This window comes from Scomber japonicus, chromosome 22 (genome assembly GCF_027409825.1).
Source record: "Scomber japonicus isolate fScoJap1 chromosome 22, fScoJap1.pri, whole genome shotgun sequence".
Taxonomy (NCBI): domain Eukaryota; kingdom Metazoa; phylum Chordata; class Actinopteri; order Scombriformes; family Scombridae; genus Scomber; species Scomber japonicus.
Genome location: NC_070599.1, coordinates 14,617,259 through 14,645,218, shown reverse-complemented (window position 1 = coordinate 14,645,218; position 27,960 = coordinate 14,617,259). Strand labels below are relative to the sequence as shown.

Here is a 27,960-nt window from a genome sequence, read left to right as displayed (position 1 = left end):
ATTGTCATTTGTGCCTCTCTCTCCTCTCTCTCCCTCTTCTCACTTTCTCCCTCTAGTCTTTTATTTCTCAGCCTCTTCTCCTTCTCTCCCTCAATCCCAACCGGTCAAAGCAGATGGCTGCCCACCCAGCACCGCCTGAGGTTTCATCCTGTTAAAGGTGAGTTTTTCCTTGCCATCGTCGCCAAGTGCTGCACATGGGGGAATGTTGGGTCTCTTTAAATTAAATTCAAGAGTATGTTCTACACCTGCTCTATGTGAAGACTGCTTTGAGATTACTTTTGTTGTGATTTGGCACTGTATAAATAAAGATTAAGACTGATTGATTGAAAAACAAGATAAGAAACAAAACAAACATGTATTTATACAGTTATACAAGCCCCCAATTATAATCAGCATAACCAGTGATTCATATATTGTTTTTGTGAATGAAAATGTGCACACTTTCCCATTGGAAATTGGTACATTTCAAAATATCACTGTCCTGGTCAAAAAAGCAAAGTCTGAATAAAGGTTTCACAAATCTGAAAGTGGTTTCAAACAGCCCAAGGGCTTATTTTATATTTGTTTGTTTTACCCTACAGCCAAAAGAAACGCAACTGTGAGAAAAGCAATTATTGACTCAATGAGTCAAAATCCCAGATTTACCTTGTTGACAAATACAAAGATTAAAATGTGTACTTAGGTTCAGTACTAGAGTAAATATAGTTATTTTGGTGTCTACAATTATTGCTAAAGCTGGGAATGACAATTAGTGCTTTCACTTGATATTTGATCTAATTAGTGGTATTCATTTAATTCATATCAAGTCAGAAACAGTTTATAGAATTGTATTATTTAAAAGGACAGACACAGAAGTCTCCCAGTCTGCTTTAAAACAACAGTCAGGAGACCAAATGAGCACCAAATGGTTTTTTCTAACTGTAATCATTCCTCCTTTTCATACTGACCATTAGAAGACCCCTTCATAATGCACTGACAATGACAGTGATGGGGGCAAAATCCAGTCTTCCTTCTGTGCAAAAACATATTTAAAAGTTTATATGAAACTAATATGAAGCCCCAGACGTCCAATAAAGTAGCTATCTTTCAGTGTAAGTCTTTTTAATGCCAAAGTACCTGTTTTTATTACTAAACTTCCACCACAGCTCAACAGGGAAAAACAGAGAGGGAATCTGATGCTACAAAGTCTGTAAATATGGCAGATATCCACTTGATATGACTAACTCAAGACTGCTGAAGCCTCAAATAAGCTTACTTTGTAGACACACTATGGATTTTGTCCCTCACCACTTAGATTGAGAGCACAATCTTTAAACAGCCAGTATGAATAGGAGGAATGATTACAGCGAGGAAAACCTGACTGTTAGAACACTGATTCTTTAACTGCAGCATCTTAGACTGTGGGAAGACAAAGAATAAGCTCTATTCCAGATATCTACAACATATTAAGGTAAACATACGGCATGTACTTGTTATCTACTACTAAAGTCTGAATCAAAGCACCTCACGGACATTTATAAAAGTTACATTTTAAAATAATCAAGTCAGAACAGTCTGTAAGTATCAAATTTATTCTCAAATACACAAACAAAGGTGGCAATATGAAATCAAACAATTCGACACTATCAATGTCATTCTTTTTGAAACGTTGACTCTTCATTTAGCACCTTAGTAGTTCGGTTATACATGATTTATAGTATAGTCACTCATACAAAAATGAAATGGGTGAATAATGCAAAGTCAGTAACATAAAAAATAAGCATGGGGAGCTGGGGCATTTTGGATCACAGTTACTTTAAGATAGACACTGCATGTAATCAAGAAGTACCTCTCTCAGTATCTTCTCTTTTCACCTACTTGTACCGTTAAGCCTCTACAGTCCCATATCAAAAAAAAACCATGGTACTCCTCACAATTAGAGTTATCTGACGACTAGGCCTAGACAGTGATCACTAAACACAAGTTGACCTGACATTATTTGGACCTATTTTCTTTTCACATTAGAGCTTCTTGCTTTTCTGGTACTTTTGCTTTTCTTTTCTTTTTTATATACGAATAGTAGATATATACAGAGAAGTTCATTGTCAGACAATGCTGATGAGTTATTTCATGTACCTGGAGTGTGGAAAATGTCTCTAAAAAACAAAAAAAAATGCAAAAAGTAAGGCACTCAGTAAACTCCTGTGCTGCAGACGGATCTGGCTGATGGTCCAGATGTGTACATACAGGATTGTATCCTTTTCAAGTACACAGTGCGTCCTTTAGTGTTAAAAAAAATGTGGTCTGTGCGCTTCCCCTGTATGGGCAGCTCTGAGACTAGTAGCTGATTTGGGAATGTGCTTCCCCCTCCTATAAAGATTGTATTTCAGCTTTTGGTACCAAAAACCCGACAGCTGCTCAGTTTGCTTTTGATAAACACAAACAAGAGGTGTACAGTTTGAGACGAGCACTGTCCTATAGAGTGGAAGTGCCGAGAGCCAAAACACAAACAAATACACAGCATGACTGTGGTCATATTATGTATTCGATGTAGAGGCTCACTGCTGACATCATAAAGTAGAAGTGGATTGAAAAAGTGACTGTGTTATGTAGTGACTCTGAAGAGAAGAAACTAGTCTTTGTAGACACATGTAGCAAGACCATATCCCACATTGTGTTTTAATCTTATTTTCTTTGCCAATGTTTAACCCTGTTCTCACCAAATTTGTAACAAGTGCCCTCAATCCAATAGGCCCTTGTGAGCTCAGACAGCTACCGCCAGATCCTCGTCAAAAAACAAGTGGGAACCGTACGCTAACTTCACATGAATGGTCGCTCGATACCGAGACAGAAACACTACATGACATCCACAAAGAACTCGCTGGGGTTGCCCATGGCCAGGTGGAAGGACTGGCGCGATGCAGTCAGCTCTGGGGGTACGGAGCCCAGGTCACGGGTAGGTGGGGCACCGGGAGGTCCCCCTGGAGTGGAGGAAGGGGGTGGGGGTAGAGCGGGGTGCATGGGGGCTGTGGCCATCTGCTGTGCGTGAGGGAGAGCGTGAGCGGTTGCCATGGCAGGGTGTGGGTGCTGGGGTACCATCATCACCATCATGGGGTTGTAAGGTAGGATACCTGGCGGGTAGGGGGACATGTGGGGCTGGGGCATGCGGTGATGATGCGAGCGCTGGGAGGAGGCGTGGCTGTGCTCGCTGGGGGCGGCCGAACCGTGGCCGCGCCTCAGGCTGCTGCGAGTGGAGTACTCCGATTCACTGCCACTGCCGGAGCGGGAGTCGGCCCCTCCGGCTTCTACACCCCCGGTAGAGGGGGACTTCTCTCCTCCGCCCACGGTGCTGCCGGGGCCTTTACTGGTGCGGCGTCGCTCACCCTCGCTTCTTGTCGAACCGCTGCTTCTGCTCCCTGAGGGCAGAGAGACAAGAGCTGTTACACAAGACATAAATAGCTCTGGGCAGTTAGGATGGCTGCTACTTGTATCCTGCTCAGTCAAAGAACTCCCAGGTGAGCGTCTATACCAGGGCTGCAACTCATGATTACTTTCATTATCTGTTCACCTGATGATTATTTTATCAATTAATCGATTAGTTGTGAAAAATCTCAAATTATTATTAATGTTAGAAATGACTAGATGTAGACATAACAGATACTCAAAACAACAAGAAAGAAGTGCAACAATCAAAGTGGTTAAAGGTTAAAGAGGCTCATAATGCAGCTCAAGCATCTTTTACTAATAATGCTGATGACATCATCCAGAGCCACAGAGGACATTATACAGCTGTTTTCACACACTGAGTGGCGCTATTTATCATGAGTTAGTGAACTGAACTTCATGTGTAAAACTGGTGATGTGACAGTAATTTTGCTTACGTTAGTTCATATGATGCTTTATTAACTTTAAAAACGTATACTTTGGAAAAAGATCAGCAGTGATGTTAAATAAACCCGTGTTGTAGACCTCATCACAGTCTTTGCTCACCTTCACTGTGCTGGCTGCCGGTGCTGCCGGGGGTGTAGCTGTAGCTGGTGAGCTCGTGGTAAGGAGGGGGCTGGCTGGAGTAGGGATGTGTAGGGTAGGGCTGGTAGGGGAAGGTGTGCATCATGGGCCACGGGGAGGCCCCGGGGAGAGGAAGTGGAGCCAAGGTGTCCTGGTCTGAGGCCCCGCTGGAGCCGTCATTATCATTCAGGGACAGGTTGGCCATGTCTGTGCAGGAGATAAGAAGGAGGAGATGAACAGTGGAAGGAAAAAAGAATGAGAGAGGGTTTAAGGGTGATTTTGGAGATCACCTGAACAAGCTGAATAACTTATACTGATGTAAAATATTCCTTAAATATCTTTGTGTCTTCACATGTTGTATATTTACATGAGTACATTTATTTTTTCCATGCATATAAAAGCAGAAAAGCCACCCGAGATAATTATTAAGGACAAACACGCCATAGTTGGTTAATCCGCTGTACATAAAACTCTTTTCATGACTCAAACATCACATGTTTGATCCAACGCAGCCACCAGCGTGTCCACAAAAGGCCTGTGTGCCAAATGCTATTAAGCATTTAACATTCATGCATGATCCAGTTCAGCCTGTGATGTTTCTTTATGCGAGCTACTTACAGTTCTCGCAGTCACTTAAGTCCCCGAAGACGTAGTAGCACTGTTCGGAGAAGGTGATCTTGTTGACGGTGTGTCGAATGAAGCCGGCCTTCAGCAGGTTGCTGGCGTACTTCCTGGCTTCACGGCGGTCCTGGAACCCCTCGATGTGGTGGAAAAGCCACTCCACGACGTCTGAGCCTGAGGGTGGAAAAAGACAACTTAAGCCGTTAGTTTGTTATTTGTTTGTTTTCCTGCATTTGATCTTTTGAATAATTTGTTTATGTTAATGTATTGTACCCTTGGTGTGTGTGTATGACACGTATAAATAAAAAGAAGGATTAAAAAAACTAAACTAAACTAAATATTTTATTCACTTGGTTATAAGCAATGAAAAAAATGTTCATAAAGGAATTTAAAGTAAGGCAAAGTATAAATGGAAGAAGTATTAACTGTGATAGTAGACGGAGTTTCAGGTACATACATCAGAATCAAAATAAAGAACGTGTCTTTAAATGTATGTATGCAACACTACGTACATTTATACTCAGTGAAATTACAACAGCAGAGGGCGACTTCCACTAGTAATAAATACAACAATATTCTACATACAGTTCGATAATTAGTGTCCTGCAGGAGTTAATCTGGAGTGTTTTGATCATTAAGAAGCAGCGGTGTAAACCAGAGTTGATTCTAAAAGAGCACACATGAACATTTTAGTCCACAAATGTCTACAGCTGTCTTTTAAAAGGCTAAAACATCCCCGTTTCTATATACTGAAAGGCCACTTCCGGTGTTTTCACACCTATAGTCAATAGAAAAGTTGCCCTTTTGTTGCATTTTTCTTTTAGTTCAGTTTGGTTTCACACAGTTAAATTTCAAGTGAACCAAAATGTATCAACAAAAGCCATGTGGGAGCTGTCACACGAGGTCAGAAATCTCATGGGGTTGGCAGGCAGAGAAAGGAAAGTTTGTTTTTCTTTCGGGTTAGCGATCCAAAATGGACCATTGGCAGATTTGGCATTTCTTCAGAATTGCGGTCATCGTCGAGGCCAAATGCCGAGCCAAAATATGTGAGCAGGAGCCACACATTAGAATGCGCTTGGAGGCAACGTAGAGAACAATGTGTTGCTTCACGTTTATGTGAAGACGACATACTGCCCTCAGCCGGCTGGAGAGGAGAAAGGAGCACATAAACACATGCTGCAGCTGGTTACAGGAGCTGGGTTGATTAAAAAAATACACAATGCCTCCTCCAGTTGGATGACTTGGGTCAGATCTAGGTGGGATCATGTTGATACCACAAAGGAACCGCACCAGAGTTTGTTTGCAACTGAACCACCCCCTCAATGAAGTCTCGGTCTGGTTGTTTTAGGCGGCACCCTAGTGTGATTGCTGTGTTCAAGATCTGCCCAAACGGGGGTTAAACGCTCCAGGGTTCAAATTCAAACTGAGCTAAACAAGGCAGGTGTCAGAATGCCAATCTGACAGGATTTCAACTAAATACCTTAATTATGTTGTGACAATAAAGAGCGAGTAAATCCTGTGCCAAAGAGGAATTTAGCAGCATTACTATTTTTACAACACTACAAACTGGAGCCTCAAAAATGACCACAAACATATCCAACATTCTCAAAAGTAAAGAGAAGGTATTTACTGTGGGGGGAAAGGTGTAATTTGGTCTGTCCCCTGTGGCTGTGCATTATCTTTTGGATTTCAGGCATTTGAGAATTAGTGATTACTGGCTGCTTGTAATTTTGAAGTATCAGAGCAGTTAAGCAGCTCAACTCCAAATGCCTGATGACATGCTGGATTTATAGATTATTAAGAGGGAAATGCACGTTATAAAAGAATCAAATGAAATCAGAAGCTGAGTACAACCTCAAATTTTCATTTCAAAAAGCACAAAATGGGCAAACATGTAGTTTATGTAATTACTCCTCGTGATTCAGTTGCAGGTGATTCCAATTTAACAGATGTTTTCAGTCAGAACAGGCACTCACGTTAGTACTTTGGGGGCTTTTTTTTCCTCCCTTCCACAAGTCACACGGTTTTAATTCTGGGAACATAATGCCTGCCCTGTAAAGCTCTGTCAGGCACCGAGACATTTATGAAACTAATGCGCTCTTTTTTTGTGCCTCGTTTTTACTTCTTCTTCTTACCAAGGAACGCGTTGGGGATGGTTATTTTAAGCCACATGCGGTCCCGGACCTCTAGACCCGATTCTGGTGAGGCCATGGCCTTGGCAACCGATGCCATGTCAGAGTGTAGTGATAAGCTGAAGTCGTCAAAACCTAGAGAGAGAGAGAGAGAGAGAGAGAGAGAGAGAGAGAGAGAGACAGAAATTGAAGGCTGCTTTAGAAAAAGAAGAAGAAGAAAGACTTGTAGACATACAATGATAACTAAAAGAATGACAGAGAGATAAAAGAAGAACTGGGTCAAAAACAAGGAGGGGAACTTTGAAGAGGAGATCAAAGGCAGGAAAGCAGGAGACATCATTTGTCACATCACATAACAGCAGCAACAAAAGCAGAAAGACAGATGTGAAAGATGATTCTAGTGCCAATGTCGTTAGAGAGATAGATGGAAGGAGACTGCAACAGGAAAGATACTTTACAGTAATCAGCGTCATTCAGGCTTTGGATATCAGCTGACAGAATCTGGGCAAGTTTAGAAGCAGGGGGTGGATATAGTTTTTATGAGAGGATAAAAAAGCAGCTGAAAGTAAAAAAAATAGAGTGCACAGAGAAGGTGAGGTAATTAAAGAGAAAAAGACTCTCACGCTCAGTCTCGGTGACGGAGGAGGAGGAGGTGATGGTGCTAAGGGAGGAGCTGCCTGGGAAGGGAGGGTAGGCCCCAGTCATGGCCACAGAGTGGCTGACCCACGCTGCTGGGTCGATGGGTCGGATCGGTTCATCTGGAGAAAAAGGAAAGCGTTAAGAGACACTGACATCACATCAATAGTTAAAAATGACGAGGGAATAAAAAAGCCAGACGCTGGAAGTCTGGAACTCACTGCGTGGCAGAGTGAAGTAACCCTGAGGAGACGGGTCCCAGCACTTGGCCACTGTGAGGATGATGGGTCTGCCAAACAGAAGAAGAGAAACCATTAATGCGGATCAAAAAGATCTGTTTGCTCAAAAAAAAAACCTGAGATCTGATCTGTTAGGATCCAAACAAAGAACAACTTACCCCGGCTTGTGTACAATCTCTCTCAGTACCCGCACCGCATCGTCGTTACTCATATTCTCAAAGTTGATGTCGTTCACCTTAACGAGTATCAAAGCAAATTTAGTTTATATTGAAAAAATTGTAAAAACAAACAAAAGCTTGTATAATTCAGCCGGCATAAGACATTTTTACAACTATACCGACATTAAGTCTGGTAACACTTTATTTTACAGCTCCTTTGATTTTTAAACTAATTTCCTAACTAAAATTTCGGAGTAATTTTCAGGTATGTTTGCGGTTAATTTTTAGGACATTTTACAAAAAGAATGTTAAATTGGTTTAGTTTGTAAGTACAAACTCAATATATTTGACTTCATGTGTAGTTGTTAAAATGTTGCAAAAATGTAAAATTAGATTCTTAACAATTCTTATGATTGAGAGTCTATCAACAAATTTGCTTGTTTTCGCACTTTGTTTTACAGATCTCTTACTTTTCTGCTTATTTCCAGAACATTTTCCCAACTATTCGCTGTAAGTAGCTGCTGTGTAACCTTTCTTTCAAAGGGCTATGTAATCTGGTAGTATATGGGAAATGTGCTCATCATAGTTTTTAAGAAATAATCTAATATACTAATATGTAGTTTGACACAAAAAACTACATACTGAATGGAGGTTTTTGCAAACTAACTACTACATATAAACCCTAATATACTGAATATTTACCAACTAAACCAACTTTTATCCATTTTCTCAAATAATTTATACAAAATTGCACCACCTTTTTTTGCAAACTGTCTTAAAATAATCATTGTATACCTAAAACGTTACCCTCAGTTGTTCCTAAGCAGGACAACTACAACTAAAGATCCTGTAATGAAGCTGAGAATGTCTTGAAACTGACAAAGTTACATCAGCATACCTGCAGCTAAACACTCATCTAAACAGTCATTTGAAGAGAAAGAAAGCACTCTGTTTGATTTAGGATTAGACCGTTAATCCCTCCTCACCTGCAGCAGCATGTCACCAGGCTCTATGCGTCCGTCCGCAGCCACAGCTCCTCCCTTCATGATGGAACCGATGTAAATGCCTCCATCCCCTCTTTCGTTACTTTGGCCCACGATGCTGATGCCCAGGAAGTTGTACTTCTCTGTATTGTGCAGTAATTAGAGTATAATTTTACACAAATTAGTCAAAAAATGTTCATAGGAAACTGAATCCACTCGAATACTTTATAAGTAATATTTGGCAAAGCAGCGTATTTCATATTTCATTAAACATCCAAGACTGGGTGAAGGTCAAATACAAGAACACATCAGGAGAATACAAACCCATGTTGAGAGTGACGGTGATGATATTCAAGGACATTGTGGAGTCTGTCACGCTACTGAAGGAGGAAGCCTGGAAGACAACAAAAACACACATTTAAGCAACAAATCACACACAAACACATAAACAGTCAGGACACAGAAGTAGTCGTGTACGTACCCTCTCGAGACGTGGAGGGCGCTGTTTCCTGCGTCTGCGGTGCCGTTTGAGGAGCCTGGAGGCTGTGCTCTGCTCTGTTGCACTGCTGAACCTGCCAGTTCAAAAGGTCAAAAAGAGGTGATGGGTCAGTAGAGGAACACGCCGTCATAAACCTTTAATGGGCTCTTTAATGGTCTCCTATTTGCTGTTGAGTTTTGTGTCTGGAGCCTAAAAATATACCATCGGCTGAAAGGGAAACTAATGTGTGAGTCTTGAGTAGAGACATTTGAAACTAATTAACATCTTTTAATGAGACAAAAGGCAAAAATACAAAAACTGGGATAAACTACTGTGGAGCAAAACCAATAAAATATCAAAGTTAATGAGAATTGGAGTTGGGGTATAGGTGCATGGACAGAAAACAGAGTGCAAAATAACAAATTTAAAAGAATGGCAGTTATTTAACTCTGTGGTCCTTTTCCGTCCGTTCATCTACGTCTCACCTGCTCATGGTGTCGTCGTCCTCAGAGTCGCAGAAGCTGGTGGTTTCTAGCTCACTGCTCATCACCGTGCTGGAGCTCTCGTAACCTGCCAGGTGGCGCTCCAGCCGACTCTGGCCGTTCATGCGAGGCCCTGGGACACACATGAGGAGGGGGGTGGGGGGGGGGGGGGGGTGAGAGGGAAGATATTCCACCATCAATGTTCATGTTTGCTCAAGTCAACTTTTTCTTCTTTTTTTTTTAACCGCCCAACATGCCTCACTTCTCGTCATTCCTTGATTGTATCACGATCTATTCACTGTCAGGGACATGGCAGCGAGCCAAATCTTGATAGCACGCCGTCGTAGCGGAGTGTGTTTCTCACCATGTTGCTCGATGCTCTCTCTGTGTCGAGGTCTCTCTCTCCTGAAGGAAACCACAGACTCTGTCTCGGTTTGGTCGTCCAAGGTCTCCACGCTGCCTGTAGCGTTGGGACTGGAAAAGAAGAAGCGAGATCAAAGCTGGAATTAGAGCATGACAGAGTATAAATTTTATTTCACTAATCCAATGTAACAATTTTTGCCATTTAAAAAAAGAAAAAAGAAAAAGAAAAGGTCCAAGTGGGGCTGTTTTTTTTTCCAGATACTACTAATGATATATTTTATGACTCAAGGGACATTTTAAAGTAATCAACTTTTAATGGATTCAAATTATTCTATGGGGCCAAAATCTGACAAATTAAAACCTCAGTCCCTTTAATTGTTTGGCACATAAACATTTTAGAATATGTTGGCTGAAATATTGTTATAAACTTTTCTGTGACGTACTGAGTAAATATGTTCAGCCAGCTGTGAGGTCTTTGTACAGGATTAGCTTGTGTGTGGCTGTTCAATCACACGGTACACTTCCTCCACGAGTACACTTTTATTGAGTCAGTCACACTCCAATTAAGGTTTTGACATGAGATAAAACAGTCTGAAAGTCTTCACAGACACGGAGAAGATAAAACCACTTGTAGGGACAAGGTGGTAAGTAATGCGCAGAATGTTTGATCCACTTGAGCTAATACATTATTCTGAGTGCAATCCTTCGCTTACTTTATGTCTAGACAGAGAAAAAAAAATATCCCACGAAGACTTTCTTTTTTTTCATCTTTTTTTTCATCATAAGAAAGAAAAGGAGACCCTAATTTTCCAACATGAGCCACAGTGTTGCTTCAGCTCCAGATGAAGCATGGAAAGAGAAAAAAACACTAACGTGGTTAATTCTCCAACAGCTGCAAACCGCACATTAAGCAAAGTTAAAGAGAAATTGTTTGGTTTGAAACTGGATGCAAACACACAACATTGGGTCGGGGGACGAGGTCCAATTATAAGTAATGAATGAGTGCGCTGCAGTCGTGATGGGAGGTTGGACCCATGGGTGTGAACTCCGTTTGACCCCTAAACCAAAAGAGCTGCAGACAACATACTTTCTGCAGGAACCGAAAGCGATGGCAAGAAGCTACTGAAGCGACGGGTACTGAAGTTTGTTTTGGACGCTGCAAGCCTGATTCACATTACTGTAATGGTTTTCTCACATGTTAGCAGGATAGCATGTATACTACACACAGCAGTAAAGACTAAAGGAGAACTTTTGCTATTTAGAGGATATATTTTATTCTGAACACATGTCTGTGACGAGACTGAAATGAGTTTTCACACTGACAGCTTTTAAACCAATTTGCCTATTTAAACTTAAACACTGTTTAATAAAAATGGACACAGGCCTTCTCACTTTTTAGAGAATGGAAGTAGCAGCGGCAGAGCAAGCTATACACAGTCATTATATATTATTACCTAATAGAATTAAAATGACAAAGATCACATCCAGAAGACACAGCAACATTATCATCAATTAGTAGTCTCCAATATTCACTCCTCCTCTCTGCTCGGTGTTTCTTCATGGAAAAATTATTTTTTAGCTGCTAAATGCTCCACTGTGTTCACCAGATAGTTGCTAACGTTGTGTGCTGGCAGGAAGTGCACAGCAGGTTTAATCAGAGATTTTAGATGAAAACAGCTGCCTGTTAGAGCTGGAAGTGAGGTTCACGGAAGTGAATCGAACTGTAAAAATGCAGGCCGGAAAACCAAAACAATTAGCTGAAAAAGACTACAAGGTTTTGTGGAGCTGAGGGAGACTGAGGAGTTGGGTGATAATTCTCACTGTGGGTTAATGACTGCAAATGTCCCCTTTCATCTTTTTAGACAGTCATTTCATCCTTTCTTTAAATAAAATGCTGATTAGTGCAGCTTTAAAACCAGTCAATCATACATTAATGTCAAAAACTTAATTTAACTCAGATTTTTTAAACAGATGTTTATGTACATGTAGCACCTACTTGAGGTTCACTGTATTGAAGTTTTTTCCCCCAGAGCTGCTCATGTTAATAACAAGGGCGGCCCCGACTAAGATCAGGTTCAAATGAGCTGTAGTATTGTTGCTATTCTTGTAGTAACCTGACACTGGGAGTGTATGAGATATTCAGGAAAAGGTACAGTATCGGTGATGGGACAAGCACGTGAAGAAATGTGTACGTTTCACTATTTTTTTGTCCTCTTAAAACAGATATGCAGTAAATGTTTCAAGCTAAAAAAAGGAAGTGCTTTGCTTACTGGAAGGACGGAGGTCTTGAGTCTCCGATGCCCCCGGTCCTCTCTGCAGGTGGGGGTGGGAGGGGTGGCGGAGGGGGCGAAGGCTGGGTAGATGCTTCCACAGGTGGGACGACTGCCACCGGAGGGTCTGCTGCAGGAGCGTCTGAAGATACCAACTGATTTGAAAAAAAGAGGAGAAAAAAAAAATCAGAAAGAAAGAAACCAGGGCAAAAGATAGAGAGAGAGAAAAAAAAAATGGTACAAACCAGGAGATGAAGTGGTTTAAATTGAGAGAAGGAGAGGGTGAGAAAAGGGCAGGAATGAATGGAGGAGGAAAAACGGGTAAGATGTCAACTACTTTGACACACAAACACTGTACTCTTTTCAGATGGACGTCTCAGGGGCAAAGTGAAACCCTATCCTACACTTAACCTGTCTCTCTTCATTATATAACAAAAGTGCCCGCACACACACGGTAACACACACACACAGTAACACACACATTAACAATTAGGATGAATACCATACAGCATCCAATTACCTACACAGCAAAAACACACAGAGGAGACACAGAGAGGAAATGTGATGTAGTTATGAGCAGCTGACTTCAAAAAAAAAAGAAGGGGGCCAACTGGTCTTAAAAAAATAAAGAAAAAAATGTAGCCGGTTAAAAGCAGGAAATATTCAGAATTCGTGCTGCATGTTTGGAAATGCCTCAAGATACATTTTTCATTTTCCATTCATGTTAAGATAAACATTCTCTGCATCCTCTGTCAAAATATTTCAACCCAAATGGAGCCTGCGAGAGGCCGACTTTCACCCTCTCCCCCCTCCCCGTTAATGGCTGCGCGACTCTGCAACCCTCGTCTTCTGGGATCCCTCCATCCATCTTGGCGTGCAGATCACATATCAGTCCCCCTGGTACCCTCCCGCTTTGTAACACCCCCCCTCCACTCTTTTTAAATGCCCTCCCTCATTCTTATGCACTTAACAGATGCTTCGGCCTCAAACCGGCTTATCTCGGCCAAGTCCCGATGTTTTGTCTCTGCTCAGAATGTAACCTGCAGGGGTGGAGTACAAGCTGGGCCGTCTGGTGAAATGGAAAGTATGAAGACTGGGAGACTGTACCTGGCTGTAGTGGAAGTAATGCTGTGCCACGCTGCTTGTAGCTCGCAAAGCTCCATTAACACAACGAGGGAAATAAAATTAAATAAACACATCTGCCTTCCTCATAATTTCTTCTGAAAACTGAACGCCCTTTTGGCTCCACATGTTCCATGCTCAGATAATCATTGTAATGTGCAGATTTGTTAAGATTATGTCAAGTATCTAAAGACTTTTAAGACCAGTACAGTCATTTAGAGAGTTCAAACTTCATTCTTAAAACCTGAGCTATTTCTTACACCAACTATAAAATCTATGGAACAAGGTAAGAGTAGTTTCTTGATCTGGATCTGCTTCATTGCAACCATCATATCTGGATCTGGATAAATCTATGATTATACTAGGGTCATATAAGAACCCCACTTGGCTCTCGTGCCAAAATTATATAATGAAAAAATAAAGCCAGTATCAAGATTATAATAACTGATTTTAAAAGATTTGGCAAATAAATTGTAAAATGCTCTTTATCTTAACAAATCTCATATGTCGAGCCAAGCCAACCAACAATTAATTGATCTACTTACAAGTATTATGTGTCTCCGGCGTCTGATATATTGCATTCCTCTGCGCTGTTGTCCAAAAACTATTTAAAAACATGTTAATGAGCCACACAGCTGCACCGGGTTGTGATATGTAGCGTATCAAGCTAGCAAAGCTCTGTAAACACAACCACGTTTCCGGGCATGTGCGGTGGCGCCTGCCGCACACGCAACTACTCTCTGGAGACCCAAAATGTTCACTGTTATAAAGACCTCGGAGCCGGTTCTAAACTAAGTACAGCAACTGCAATATTTGGGGTGAAAGAACATCTCGCCCTGTGCAGCAGTGTGACTCATTCATGTGATTTTAATAGTTTTTTGGGCAACAGAGGACGTCTGCGGCACAGAAAAGTAATATATTTCTACTATATTATTTAGGTTTGTTGTACTGGAATAAAGTAAACTACAAAAAGACAGGACAAGAGATTTAATGGGTGCTAAGAGGAACATTTTTAAGGTCTAACTCGACTACATGTGATTTGCCATAATGAGTCAGTCTGTGGTTAAAACTCCTCAAAGATTTTTTATTCAGATCTGTTGAGTCGGTTTCTTCCTGCTGAACCTGGCTGGACAGTTAATCTGGTTCAAATCATTTCCAAGATATTTTTAAACCGCACGCTCACCAAGCTCAACGCCTAAACTAGATCTGAGAAGTCCACGATGTTGGAAATAGGATACACAATTAGGCAAAGTTAATAAGTGAAATCTGAAATCAAATTACTTCATTTTATTGCTGCTTGTTGGAAGAGCCTCGTTAGTCTGAGGGGGTCTGAAGGAATGCACAGGAAAAAGGAAAAAAGTGTTTTCTGAGAACTGCCTGCAGCTGATAATGTTGGCTGACTTCGGAGATAAAAAGCCAAATCTTGACATTTTCAGAGAAACTTTGGAGGGAAATTATTAAAAAAAGAGGGTCGTTTATGGATTTGGAGTAATGGTTACCAATGAAATCTGAATCTCCCACTCCCAGTTTGATTATAAATACAGCAGCAGGCTTATTATTTCTTACCCATGACACCACTCTGCCGTTGAAACATGGCAGCTTGGCACTGTCGTCGGAAATCTCTTCCTTCACCACCCTGAAAAACACAGAGAGAGAAAGAGTGAGGATTAAAGGGTAGAAATTGTTCCGTCGTCATTACATTAAAGCGTTGTATGTGCTGTCTGGATGGCAGCGCTGCATGATATTGGAACAATATGGCGAGGAGGAGGAGGGGGGGGGGGGCAGGACTCAGTAGCCAGACATTCATCTCCATTCAAATTCAAATTCAGCTTTATTAGCATGACCGATCAATAATCTATACTGCCAAAGAAGCACAGTCCTTTCTCTGTTTAAGAGAAGCTAAACTAAAATGAGAGGAGCTGGCCCATCTTAAGAGAGCCTGGTCAGGTTCCAGTGGGCACCAGGTGTAGCTCGTTTATGCTGTCACAAGAGACTCACTCTAACTCTCACTCACACTAACCCAGCTCACTAACTTTGGGGCCAAATGTCTTCATTTTAATAAGAAGGTGGTATGAAACATTCAAAAACTTGGATTCAGTCTTGAGGAGTTTCAGCATTTATTCGCCTACAAACAGTCTAGACCAGTGGTGTCAGACTAGTTTTAGTTCAACGGCTACATACAGCCCAATTAGATGTCATGAGGGTCAGACCAGTAACATCATTGCAGTCACCTATAAATAATACATATCATATATAGCATAACTTTACTATAATAATAACCTATCTATTCAAAAAGCAGATAAGATGTCTTAAGAAAAATGAGCACAAGTGAAACATGTGATGATACTCATCACAGAAAAAGCTTGTTCACAATAGACAAGTCGTCCCAAACACTTTGATGTGCATTTATTGTAAAGTTATCATCACTATTATTATAACTTTTAACGTGCACCGAGAGGAGGTGCTGGTAACACACTCAAACATTTTTTGACATGTGTGACAGTAGCAAATACACAGACTGCACGCACCAAGATGTGTTAAGTATGTGCTCTGATCATTTATCAAACCACCAGAACAGGTGGTGCTCATTTTCAGGTTGTGGCAGGTGACTAGTGGTGCTTGCTTCGGTTGCTTCACCAGAGCGCATTAAGAGTTGCAGTGTGACTTCACAACTGTTTAACATGCTCACACTGTGAAGTCGATGCTGAAACGATAGATCATTCAGCCCGATCGGAGGGTGCAGCAGGGTGGGGAAATGACGGGTTGAAAACTACACGAAAGCTTTTAGCCGAGTCGTAAAGAAAAAAAGTCAAACTTGGATGGATTTGAATTGTTTACATTACCGACGCATTACAAGAAATATACTCGGCTCTGACAAAAACACAGCTGAACTGAATCAAAGGCTCGAGCTCGATTCTAAATAAATTAACAAAATATGTTTTGACAAGCTGTCTTTGTTCGCTCCGCTATTATCCCTCTACGTGTTTCATCAGGTGCTTTGTTGATCGGCCTGCGGTTAAATCTGCACAAACACTCCTGCTCTGCGGCAGGTAGAAAAACGCTGAGCTGGGCCCGGTTCACTCTGACTTTATGAAGATGGAAAGATGAAAAGATGGAAGTGACTTTTAAAGAGGGCTGATTATTGGGGCGGCTCGGCTGACTGCTGTGACTGAAGCGACATCTGTATTTAGATGTATGGGAAAGACATCAGTGAACAGGGCTGGAAATTGTGGTCGACAGCAACCATTTGATGACTGTGATGTTCGTGCATTAGAGCGATACGTTAATAAAAACAGAGGATAAAACTCTTATTCAGATGATTGAGAATGTCAAAGCAGGGACGTGATCAGTTTGTGTCGACAATTACACACGGAGAGAGACTTTTAAGCAAGGTGACGGAGCATAAACCGCTCATTACAGAGCTGGATGCATATTTGAAAGTTTAGCGGTGCAAAAAAAAACAGAGTCACTGGTCTACAGAGATGTGGAAAAAAGTGATATGGTCAGATGAGTCATACTTTGCCATATGGGTGGGAGGGTGTGGGGTGGTTGGGTGGGGTGGAGAAGGTGGGGGGGTGGGAACGAAAATTCAGAAGAGACTCAGCAGCTCGACCTTTCTCTCCATTCTCTGTTTTAAAGGAGAAGTACGTAACCATGATGGCAAGCATTTCAGACAAATTCAAAATATTCCCCATCCCCTCCTCTTAAATCAGGATAGGGTAACCCACTGTCGCTAATTTCACTTCGGGGCTAACCCCTTCACTTTTTTAACAGTGGGAGAAACAACAGATGAGACTTTTCTTGGTCATAAGAAGCTGCAACATTTATTAACTAACTCACTGCAGTCTGGCTGTACATTTACTGGCAGATTAACCACCTTTGGCTAACCTCTTCTTCTGTCACCTTTCTGCCACACACACACACACACATCCTAAAACTAAAAAACATGTGGAAAAAAAAGAAAAGAGGTCAAATATTTAGATTAATAGTATCTCTATTCTTTTAAGCGTCTCATTGTTTCATATTAAAGTAAGTAAATTTCTCTCCATCACTTTCTACACTAATGGTCAGCACTACTCCAATTACGGTACCTAAAAGGATGAGGAAAGGGAGAATGACTGTAAACACATCTGTGGTAACTAGGGTGTTATCATGCTCGCACAGTGGCCGAGTGAAAATCATTATTAGCATATTGATATTAATGATGGAGTGAATTTTTAGCAGTGGCGCTCGTAATTCAGTGAAAACCATTTTTTCAACATTTCATAACACAAAACATGGTTAATAAAATATTTAACAAAAACAAGCGTTTACTTTTATTGTTTCATTGTTCTATGTTAAAATAAGTACAATTCAAAATCTCTTTAACTAAGCATTGTGCTGCTTTTGTTTCGAGTACTTTCCGTCTCATCTTTCTCTCAGTGACATGGTTGGCTGTCGCTGTAAAGGCCGATTCATGCCGGACAGCTGTGGACTTGAACACATACGTGGCTCAATACTTTGTTTTTTTCTTTTTTCGTAGGATGCGCAGATACAGACGCGTTCCACATGTGAGTACCAGTAAACAGGGATGCATGCAGCGTGATCACTTTCCAGAGTTGTAAAAATCCAGTCAGTGATGATTAGAAACCGCTGTGCTGTGTTTTTCTGATCAGCCTTTTACATGAAATAATCTGATACTGCAGACCGGACCTGCTGGATTGTATTTGATGGTCCCACCGGCTTTTTAAACATCACGCCCACACTAACACAGCACCATGTGTTGTTTTACACTCCTTTTATTCTGAACGCAGTTTCTGAATGTTCAGTCACAGATCGGTATCTTTGGCTTTTGGGGATGTTAACGCCAGCTGATGACACACTTGGGCTAGGAGACAAAGACATCAAAACACTGGACATTCTTTCAGATCGACGCCGTGCTTCGTTAAATGTTTGATGGAATCTGATGTGCACTTGATGTCCCACATGCACTTTGCCTCGTTGTTTTCTTTAAGTGAAGCCAGTTGAGTGTTTATTGGTCCGTCTTTCACTACTGATGTGCCACACACACACTCGTATCTCAGCAACCCGACATACTGTTGCGTTGATGCGTGACTTGGACGGGTCCTGACGTTTGTAGGCATGTAGGCTTTGTTTACAATAATAAAAGAGTTATCATGTTTAGGAACTGACACTAAAATGTTTTAACGGGTACCCTCACAGCTCTCTTTTCTTCTCACTATTGGCCCTTCCTGCTTCTCTAAGTGCATGCGTAGTGTATTTTTCATTATAATCAACCCTACTGACTATTGGATTTTTGGCATTTTGGATTTTGTTCTAATTTGGGCCTGGTTTTCAGTTCCCAACCCTGCTCTATAAATGCCATTTTCTTCTTGTTTGTCTCTGTTGTCACATATTACCTTCTATGTTGTATGTTGTGAAAATGTGCCTTTTTGTCTTCAAGCTATTTTTATGGTTTATAACCTCCATGCATGTAATCAATTATCTTATCTTAGTGTAACTTTGCAGTGTTGCTGTGGATTTTCTGTCCATTAAAATCAGAAAGTAAAAGCTCCATCAACACTTGTAATATATGAGAAGTTTACTATACTACAAGTGTTGGTCAAGCTTTCTTTTTTTCCGTCTCCATGCACCTTGTAGTAGAAGTAGGTGAAGTTGTGCCAGAAATCTTTACTCTTGTTTCTACAGCTTTAGTTTCCCTTCACCAATAATCAGAGTAATATTGTATCACTGGGATTATACTCGGGTCTAATCTCATTAACAAAATACCACCCGAGCCACAATGCAGTGAATGAGCAAAGCCGATTTCAGAGCAAAGAACGAACAATCCTCATTTTGCTTTCTCCGGCGAGCGAGAGATGTTAAATACCCAATCTGACTGCTTTAGTGCCTCTTTAGAAAAACTACACAGCCAAACTAAATATGCATGAAAATCAAATCCACATAGCGACCTTTCTTTAACAGTCCCTACTCGAGCTCGGTGTCCACATGGTCGAAGCTCTTTCGAGGCAACACATCTGTTTGGCTATCCTTCCCTCCTCCTCCTCCTCCTCCTCCTCCGTCCTCTTCCTCCGTGATTGTCAGAAAGACAAACATTCGGCTTGGGCTGTGTAATTTCCCCCACAGCAGCCTCCACCATGTTATTATTACAGTAGTTTACTAGGACAGGGGCTGTGCTACAAGTGCTACATGTAGGAGGACACTTGACTGCTCCGACTCCTGTAGTTTTTTTTGTGTGTGTGTCTGTGTTTTCCCCAGCTTTATCTGCCAGTGCGCCTCCTCTTCCTCTTTATGTGTGTGTGAGACTCGGTCAGGCTCCGCTGGGCTTTCGTAAGCAGCTGTTGAGAGCTGGTTTTGTGGGTGAGTGTTAGCATGTGGCCAGATTATTGTGGGCACTGGCTGAGAAACTGTTGCAGGAAGCTTTAGCTTGTAAGAGCCGCTGTGTGTATGTGTGTGTGTGCGCGTGTGTGTGGCTTCTGAATGTTAGTTAACAAATGAATGCTTCATCCATCTCATTTATTTAACCCCCCCCCCCCCCCAACCCGGTCCCCGTCTCTCTCCTCACATGCTGCGAGAGGACCAGAAAGCAGATGAACAGACGCAACATTCTTCTCCGGAGAGTGTAATTGTCTTCATTCCTCAAGCCTACAAACAAACAAGCGACCACAGTCTGGAGTCATCTCACACACACACTAAAATACCTCAAATAATGCACAAACAGCCCAAAAATATGCTGAGTCCTGTTTCTAAAAACATGACGGGTCTTTTTTCCACCTTTTCTCTCCTTTTTAACTATTCATCTCAGTAAAAAAAACAGCCTTTTCTTCATCGTACAACACCAACAATGTTCAATAAGTCTAAAGCGAACACCACCCCATTCCTGCTCTCCCTGTGGACACCCCCAGACCAGGACTTGAAAGACCCTCCCATCGTCCAGGGGCTGATAAGAAAAACAGGATCGGGGATGATGTTAATTAATTTTGGGACAAGAGTTGGAAAAGAAAAAAACCTGAAAATGTTCAAAAACAATTGAAAAGCAATGAAAATGAGACTGACTGCATGTTTTAGCGCGCGCACACACACACACACACACACACACACACACTTCTTCTTAAATCTAATCAAAAACACACACACACACACACACAAGCCTTACTACCGGATTTCCTCTAATAATGGCTGGGGTCTTTATTTACCTCGGCTACAGTACCAGGCCTTTATTGGTAGTAGGCTTGTATTAGAGAGAGGCCTTTATTTCTAACTCCCTCTGTGAAGTATATTTGCTCAGATTTTAGCACTAAGCCCGCTCGCCTTCTGATCTGCTTTCGTTTGCTCTGGTAAATTTTTGTTACTGCATTACCAGTAATTACGGTAATCCACTAATTCTGACATACAGAGCAATAATTTCAGGACTATAGCTCCACCTGGAAAGTTTTGGCAGTGCACCACTTGGCTGTAGTGTCCCTTGATTACTGCGGTTACCCATGCTCATCTAGTGTCACTGCCATCATTGTTATCAAAATATGCAACATTATCCCCATATTGAAACAATATAGCATCTCCTATGCCCCCCTCCCCTCTCTGTGATGGTCGGCTAGAGGTCTACGCATCTACTCATAGAATCACATCCAGGTAATTACTATTATATTATAACTGGTGTGCTGTTTTTGGGACCTATCTTCACTTATTCATCACAAGCACACCCCTCCGCCATTATCAAAGACCCAGCTTTTAATTGACTATTAGAGGAAATATGGTAAGTAACATTAACTAGGCCTGAGATTTAGCTACATGTCTCCAACCTGCTGCAGCTTCAGTCTGAACAGCTGAAACATTCAATACTGAACCAATATAATGCAATCTGTAAAAGTTGTGATGCCAATTGCATTTAGAGCGTTAACATGTTCGCAACAGTAGTATAGCTCAACATGGTAGCGCTCTTCATTACTGTGTTAATGTGTGCTAGCTTTCTTTGCTAAATTAACAATACTAATGCTCAAGTTAAATCAGTATGAACAGTGAATGAGATTTGGGTTAATTAATAACCAAGGAGAGGGACATTTGTGCTCTTTAGACAGAGAGAACCATAAAATGCGTTATCAGGATCTATTTTATGTATTATACAATATAAGTTTTCAGCTCCTTTAAAACTGTTTTTATTTCGTCCATTTTCCTCCCTTTACGAGTCTCTTAGTCTTTTTATTATCTTTTCAGATGAGTCTATGAGTTTCTATGATGTTTTATTTACGCTAAAAGTCACTTTGAATGATTTTAATTGTTTGATTGTTGACAAGATTTTTTCAGGACACTCCACATTCATTTTTGGACAGCTCAGATTGTATGTCGGGGACGTTTCAGAGAGGATGCTAAAAAAAAAAGTGAGTGAAGAGTCCAGCCCCAGACAATCCAGCAAATGGCCTCCATCCAGCCCCAGGTTCCCAGCGCCAGCCCTGGCCTGCTCTGTTCCACGGATCTCCCCCACTGCCACACACACAGCTTCTGGTCGACAGCTGGCCTCGTACCAGGGCAAATGAAAACACACACTATTACACACTCCTCTCCTGGGTCGTGGAGAGAGGGGGGAAAAAATGTCCCTGCTTTGATTGGACAGCTGACTCTGAGCTATGTTTGAAAATGTTTCATCTGAACCCAGTTGGAGATATTGAAATAAGAAAGATGGCGATGCCAAGAGGCGCAATTTTACTTAAAAAATCAACATTTTTCTGTAATAAGTCTCTTTGAAAGGCTTCCCACACTCTGCTAGGGAGAGTTTAGCGGGGGTGGATCTTTGGAGATGAGGAGTTTTTTTTTTCCTGAGCTTTGGAAAAACACCCAACATTGTGCGCTCACTTACAGGCACACAAGGGTCTTAATGTAATCATGCTCTGTCCAGTTAAACGGGGACAGCCTCCTAATTTGACAGCTAACTTGGAAATTACACCGGTGATTGTGGTGAGGGTAGTCGAGTTAAAATAATTGATGGGGACCATTACAGGGTATAAAGTGGAGCTCTGCAGATATTACTCTGGCCATAATAGCAGCTTTTCACAGTTTTAAGTGTACGCTCGCAGTCGCCTGTAAAAGTCATGCAGTCTAATACAACTGACTTGTGATAAATCCGACCTTCATGAAGGTTATAATGTTCATTTTTGATTAAACTGTTTCACAGGAGGTGCTGATTCAACTTTATGGTCACTTTTGAAGCTTTACATCATTATACTGTGTATTGTTTAGTATTTCAATATTTAGTCTATTTACATTGATAAACAAATAACTTGATTTAAAAGTTAATTGAATGCAATAGTGTCTACAGATGTAAGAAAACTAGCGTGGAAACAATTTATTATTTTGATTTTCAATTGTAGGGGTGCAACTAACAATTGTTTTCATTATTGATTAACCCGCATTTCCTCAATCGACGGCAGAAGAAAGTGAAAGAGTCAAAGGTGACCTCTTCAGGTGTCAAGTTTTATCCGACACAACTTTCCAAAATCCAAAGATATTCATTTATCATCACATATGACAAAGAAAAACAAGAGGAAATGACAATCAATCATCTGTCTATCATCTAATCAGTTGACTTATCACTGCAACCATAATCTATTGTCTGTTTTTGTTATAAACTGGTTAATATGAGTAAATGAAATGCAGGAAATGTGGCAGGCTTAGTGTTCATGCTTTGTTCTCCCACACATTGTTTTGTCTGCTTTTTGTCTCATTTGTTTCTTTTTCCTTTTGTCCTCAGGGCGAAATCTGACACATGTATCTTTTTAATGTGTGTATTCACTCTGATAAATAGAAATGAATAGAAATGACATAAACATAATTTTCTGTACCCCAAAGGCACGTCTAACATCACGTACAAAAGTCGTACTGTGTGGGAAAATGAGAAGCTGACCACATGTGGTCCCAACTGCACTTTCAAATAATTACTACAAGGAAAAAACAATGATCAAAACTGCTTTATTTTTTATAGATGAAGAAAATGAACACCCTAAAGTCAGAATTCAAAAGGGGCATTTATCAGATTTTCTCAAACTATCTCTTCAACTCAGCTATTGATGTTTCTGTATTAATATTCAAATGATCTGCATGTGAGGGGCAGCTCTACCACTGAAGCTCTGTCAAGGTTTAATAAAAAGCCATTTCATCTCAGTGTTGGAGTCATGGGTGTAGATTTGAGTATTGGCAATAAGGAAATGTCCCTAAGAATATGACATGATGCTGGATTGTCTCTACATTTTTACTGATTTCAATCAATCTAGCTGCTTTAACTCCACATAATGTTAACAGGAAGATCTCTGTAGGGCTGCCAGGTTTGTGTGTTTTCTGCAACAAACTGTACTATTATGATAAAGAGTAAAAGACCAGGATATGTGAGATACTCAACCTGATGATCTGGCAACCCTCAACAAGCTGTAAACACTGATTACTAATAATAACAGCAGCAGAGATGGAGAGGTGGAGAATCTCAAGTGTTTTGTAGGCTATTTATTAAAAGTCTCAAATGTCACAGAATGTGATATTATATTTAATTTTAAGGGTTGGTAGTTGGTTGGCTAATTTAATAATAAACAACTTATTTACTGTTGGTGAAAACAGCTCCCACAAGCAAACGAAGACATCTGCTCCTGTTTAAATAAGAATCAAAGTGTCAGGAACAGTCGAGCTCAGTCATTAAAAATGTTCTGTAATCAATCCAAACATTCATCTTTGACTTTAGTGGCAGCGCTTAAAGCAGGAAAATATTCGTAACCCTGGAAAGTTGTCCAGGAAGAAATGTGTACGACGTGTTGAATTAAGTATAACATGAATTTAAAACTGCATACATGGTGACTGAGAACTTTAAACCTTGTATGTGTCATTAAGACATGAACGTTATTATTAAGCTAAATGAGCCGTAACATGTCAAACTGGTTTGTGTGTGACTGTCGGAGCCGGAGCAGCTCTTAGACACACAGGCAGGTGAGCTGCGGACTCTCAGGTGAGCTCTGATGTCACAGAGACTGAGCACAGGTACTCAACTCTGCTTTTACACCTCTGTTTAATACTGTTATTGTTTCTTTTTACTTCATGTAGTAGTACTGTAGTTTTATGTTACTGTATGCACCACTGGAGACACTTAATTTCAGTCTACATTGTGTCATGACAATAAAGGCATTGAACACTGAGCAGACAGGTGAGATGCGGACTCTCAGGTGAGCTCTGACATCATCGTGTAAGAGCTAGCCAAAAGTTTAGAAAAAAAAAGTTTCTCAAACTTGTCTTTAAAAATTTAAAAGACAAGTTTGAGCATCACTCTTAATCCACAAACTGACAGGAGGACAGATATTACAGCAGCTGTTTCGCATTTCCTATACATTAATTTTATTGTAACACCTATTGTGACACTTATGTTACCTTTAAATAATAGTACTGGTCTCAGATTTGTAGTTAAGTAGTTCATCAATGAGATAAAAATGTAAAAATCTGAGAAGAATATCATGATGTGAGTCCAGTTTGAGGCGAGTCAGCAAAGTAATCATTTTGCAGAGTCGGGCTCTTTAATGTGAGAGTGTGTGCACATGTGCCTACAAAAGAGAAAAAGAGTGATACAGAGCGAGTACACGTACACGATTATTTTGGCCGTCCCACAAAAAAATGTCCCTACCAAAAAAAAAAAAAACAACAAAAACACACCAAAAAAATTTAATCCAAACCTGGTAGGTATCACAGCTCTTGTTGGCACTGGCTCTCATGGTGCCATCCAAGGAGGGGGGAAAAAAGAGGCAAATAGCCCAGCTTCACTTCAATACCAATCCAAGACTACAATGCATTTAACAGAAGCCCTAAGGGTCTCACTGGGTGAATAAACCACAAACATGCATTCCTCTGCAGAAAAAAACGAATAACAGCCACACACACATATACACACACACACACACTCACACACACAAAAAAAGATTAATTGATAGAGGAGAGGAGACAGCTCTCTCTCTCTCTGGAGGAGTGGGGTTTTTGGGAGAAAGGGGAGAGGAAGGGAGGAAGCCAGGGAATGAAAGGATGGCTGGCAGGCCAAAGTGTTAAAGAGGGGAGACAAAACCCTGGCTTCAGTCCCTAAAGAAAGAAAAGGCGAGGATTTCACAAGATGATGGACTCAAGGAGGGTGGGAGGGATGAGGATTAGGGTAAAGAAAAGCAGCAGGGACAGGGAATGCCCCCCCTCCCCATTGTAATGATGATGTTTTTTGGAGAGAAATGCAGCCTCCCCCCCCCTCCTCTACCCCTACCCCACCCCACAAACCTACATAACACCTAGTATGTATTTATAGAGCAGCTCGGATATTCATTTTATCTGTGCAGTGTCTGATTAGTGACATACTGGCTGGCTTCATTCAAGCTTCTTTCTCCCTCTAAAACATCCCCTGTGACAAATATCGGTCACAAGATAGGATTGCGTGACTTTTTGACACGCAAACAGGCCTAACTTTTCATTAAATATAACTTCTTTCTTTAAGTCACCACGCATTTTTGTGCAGTGTTAACTCAAGCTCAGTTAAAGCTCACCCAACACATTAAAAAGGTTTGTTTTCCAACTTTTTTTTTTCCTCCTCCCTACTACATTTATCTGGCATCTTTTTACTACTAACTTTTTTCCCTTTTTGCATGCAAACCACCACAACTCAAAAAAGGGTGAAAAAGTAGTAACAACTCACCCGAAGTCCTGGTCCATAGACTTGAAGAAGAATTTGTAGTTTGGTTTGTTCAAGACTTGTTTAAAATCCAGCAAAGTGATATTTTCGGCAGCAATGGGTATCTTCACCAAATACGGCGTCTCCTCTTCGTCGATATGATAAATTATTTTGGTTTCCGCCATCTCTACGGTTGCTTTTTTTTGTTTCTACCAACCCTAAAAAATAAAAAAAAACCCTCTGGAAGTTATACCACAAAAAACACACAAGTGAGGCGAGGTAGCGTTAACTTTGTTGGGTATAGCTTGGCTTGGAGCTAGCTAGGTGGCTAACGAGACGGCAGAGGTGAAACGATGATGGCCACTGAGATTTTTGTTCAGCCCCGAGAGCCCCGGAGGACGTGAACGCGTTAAGCGGGGCTCTGCAGCTCGCTCTCCGGGTTGAAAACGGCAAAAACTCGCATTCCGCCTGTTTACCGAGGTGGGGGGGCGAAAAACGACCGACACGCTACATTCACACACGACCTAACTACCGACAACTTTTCCCCCCAACAAAAACATACAGAGGAGAGGAGAGGAGAGAGGGGAGGGAGGGAGGGGGGGCTGAAAACTTTTCACCACCTTTTGCGAGCCAACGCGGCGTGTGACGTAGATACGTACACCCCCCCTTCTTTTTTCTCTTTACGTACACCCCCACCCCCCCCCACACACACACACACACACACACACTTTTATTACTGAATAAATACATGAGCAATCAACAGTATATTCACAACTAATTTACATTGTTTTAGTTAATGATGTTGTAATATCTATTGCCTTTATACATATATTTATATTTTTCTTTTTTGCTCACAAATAGTTTTTAATATGCTAATAAGCATGCATATATTCATTATACTTCTGTTTATATTCTGCTTTGTTGCTCACAAATAGTCTTTTAATAAGTAAATATGCATGCACAATGTCTTTATTCTTATAATATTCTGCTTTTTGCACACAAATAGTTTTTATTTTGCATGCATATATTCATTATACTTCTATTTATATTCTACCTTTTGCACACTCATCGTTTTTTAATATGATATAACATGCATGCACAGTCTTTATACTTCTAATGATATGCTGCTTTTTGCACACTCAGTTTTTTAATATGCTAATTTACACATTCTTCATAACACTTCTATTGATATTCTGCTTTTAATTCCAACACATTGTTTTTATCATATCAATATGCATACACATAATCATTATGCTTCCTTTTATATTCTGCTTTTTTGCACATTGATAGTTTTTAATATGTCAACATGTATGCACATAGTCTTTATACTTCAATGATATTCTGCTTTTTGCACACACATAGATTCATCATGTCAGTATACATACACACAGCCCATCCATCCATCCATCCATCTTCTTGCCGCTTATCCGGGGTCGGGTCGCGGGGGCAGCAGCCTAAGCAGGGAAGCCCAGACTTCCCTCTCCCCAGCCACTTCGTCCAGCTCTTCCAGGGGGACCCCGAGGCGTTCCCAGGCCAGCCGAGAGACATAGTCTCTCCAGCGTGTCCTGGGTCTTCCCCGGGGTCTCCTACCGGTGGGACGTGCCCTGAACACCTCACCAGGGAGGCGTCCGGGAGGCATCCTGATTAGATGCCCGAACCACCTCATCTGGCTCCTCTCGACGTGGAGGAGCAGCGGGTCTACTCCGAGCTCCCTCCGGATAACTGAGCTTCTCACCCTATCTCTAAGGGAGAGCCCAGCCACCCTACGGAGGAAGCTCATTTCGGCCGCTTGTACCCGCGATCTTGTTCTTTCGGTCAC

At 41.2% G+C, this 27,960-nt stretch overlaps 1 protein-coding gene across 1 annotated transcript; it reads right to left on the bottom strand.

Moving 5' to 3' along the window:
• Positions 1–1,578: 1,578 nt before the first annotated feature.
• Positions 1,579–26,711, bottom strand: dvl2 (dishevelled segment polarity protein 2). Its single transcript, XM_053343448.1, has 15 exons — positions 26,166–26,711; positions 15,038–15,107; positions 12,350–12,504; positions 10,081–10,190; positions 9,720–9,849; positions 9,238–9,328; positions 9,081–9,150; positions 8,760–8,899; positions 7,774–7,850; positions 7,598–7,665; positions 7,364–7,498; positions 6,744–6,875; positions 4,606–4,782; positions 3,970–4,194; positions 1,579–3,395 (listed from the first exon to the last, which is right to left on the bottom strand). The coding sequence occupies exons 1-15, from the start codon at positions 26,324–26,326 to the stop codon at positions 2,836–2,838; spliced, it is 2,301 nt and encodes a 766-aa protein (XP_053199423.1). The 5' UTR covers positions 26,327–26,711; the 3' UTR covers positions 1,579–2,835.
• Positions 26,712–27,960: the final 1,249 nt, after the last annotated feature.

What these genes read in the sequence shown, in the direction of transcription:
- dvl2 (XM_053343448.1), bottom strand. Translation starts at nt 26,326, where the DNA reads ATGGCGGAAACCAAAATAATTTATCATATCGACGAAGAGGAGACGCCG. An exon ending in AGAGAGCATCGAGCAACATG is followed by an intron (nt 9,850 to 10,080) that starts GTGAGAAACACA and finishes TGTGTGTCCCAG; the next exon opens with GGCCTCGCATGAACGGCCAG. An exon ending in CTCCGTCACCGAGACTGAGC is followed by an intron (nt 6,876 to 7,363) that starts GTGAGAGTCTTT and finishes CTCTCTCTCTAG; the next exon opens with GTTTTGACGACTTCAGCTTA.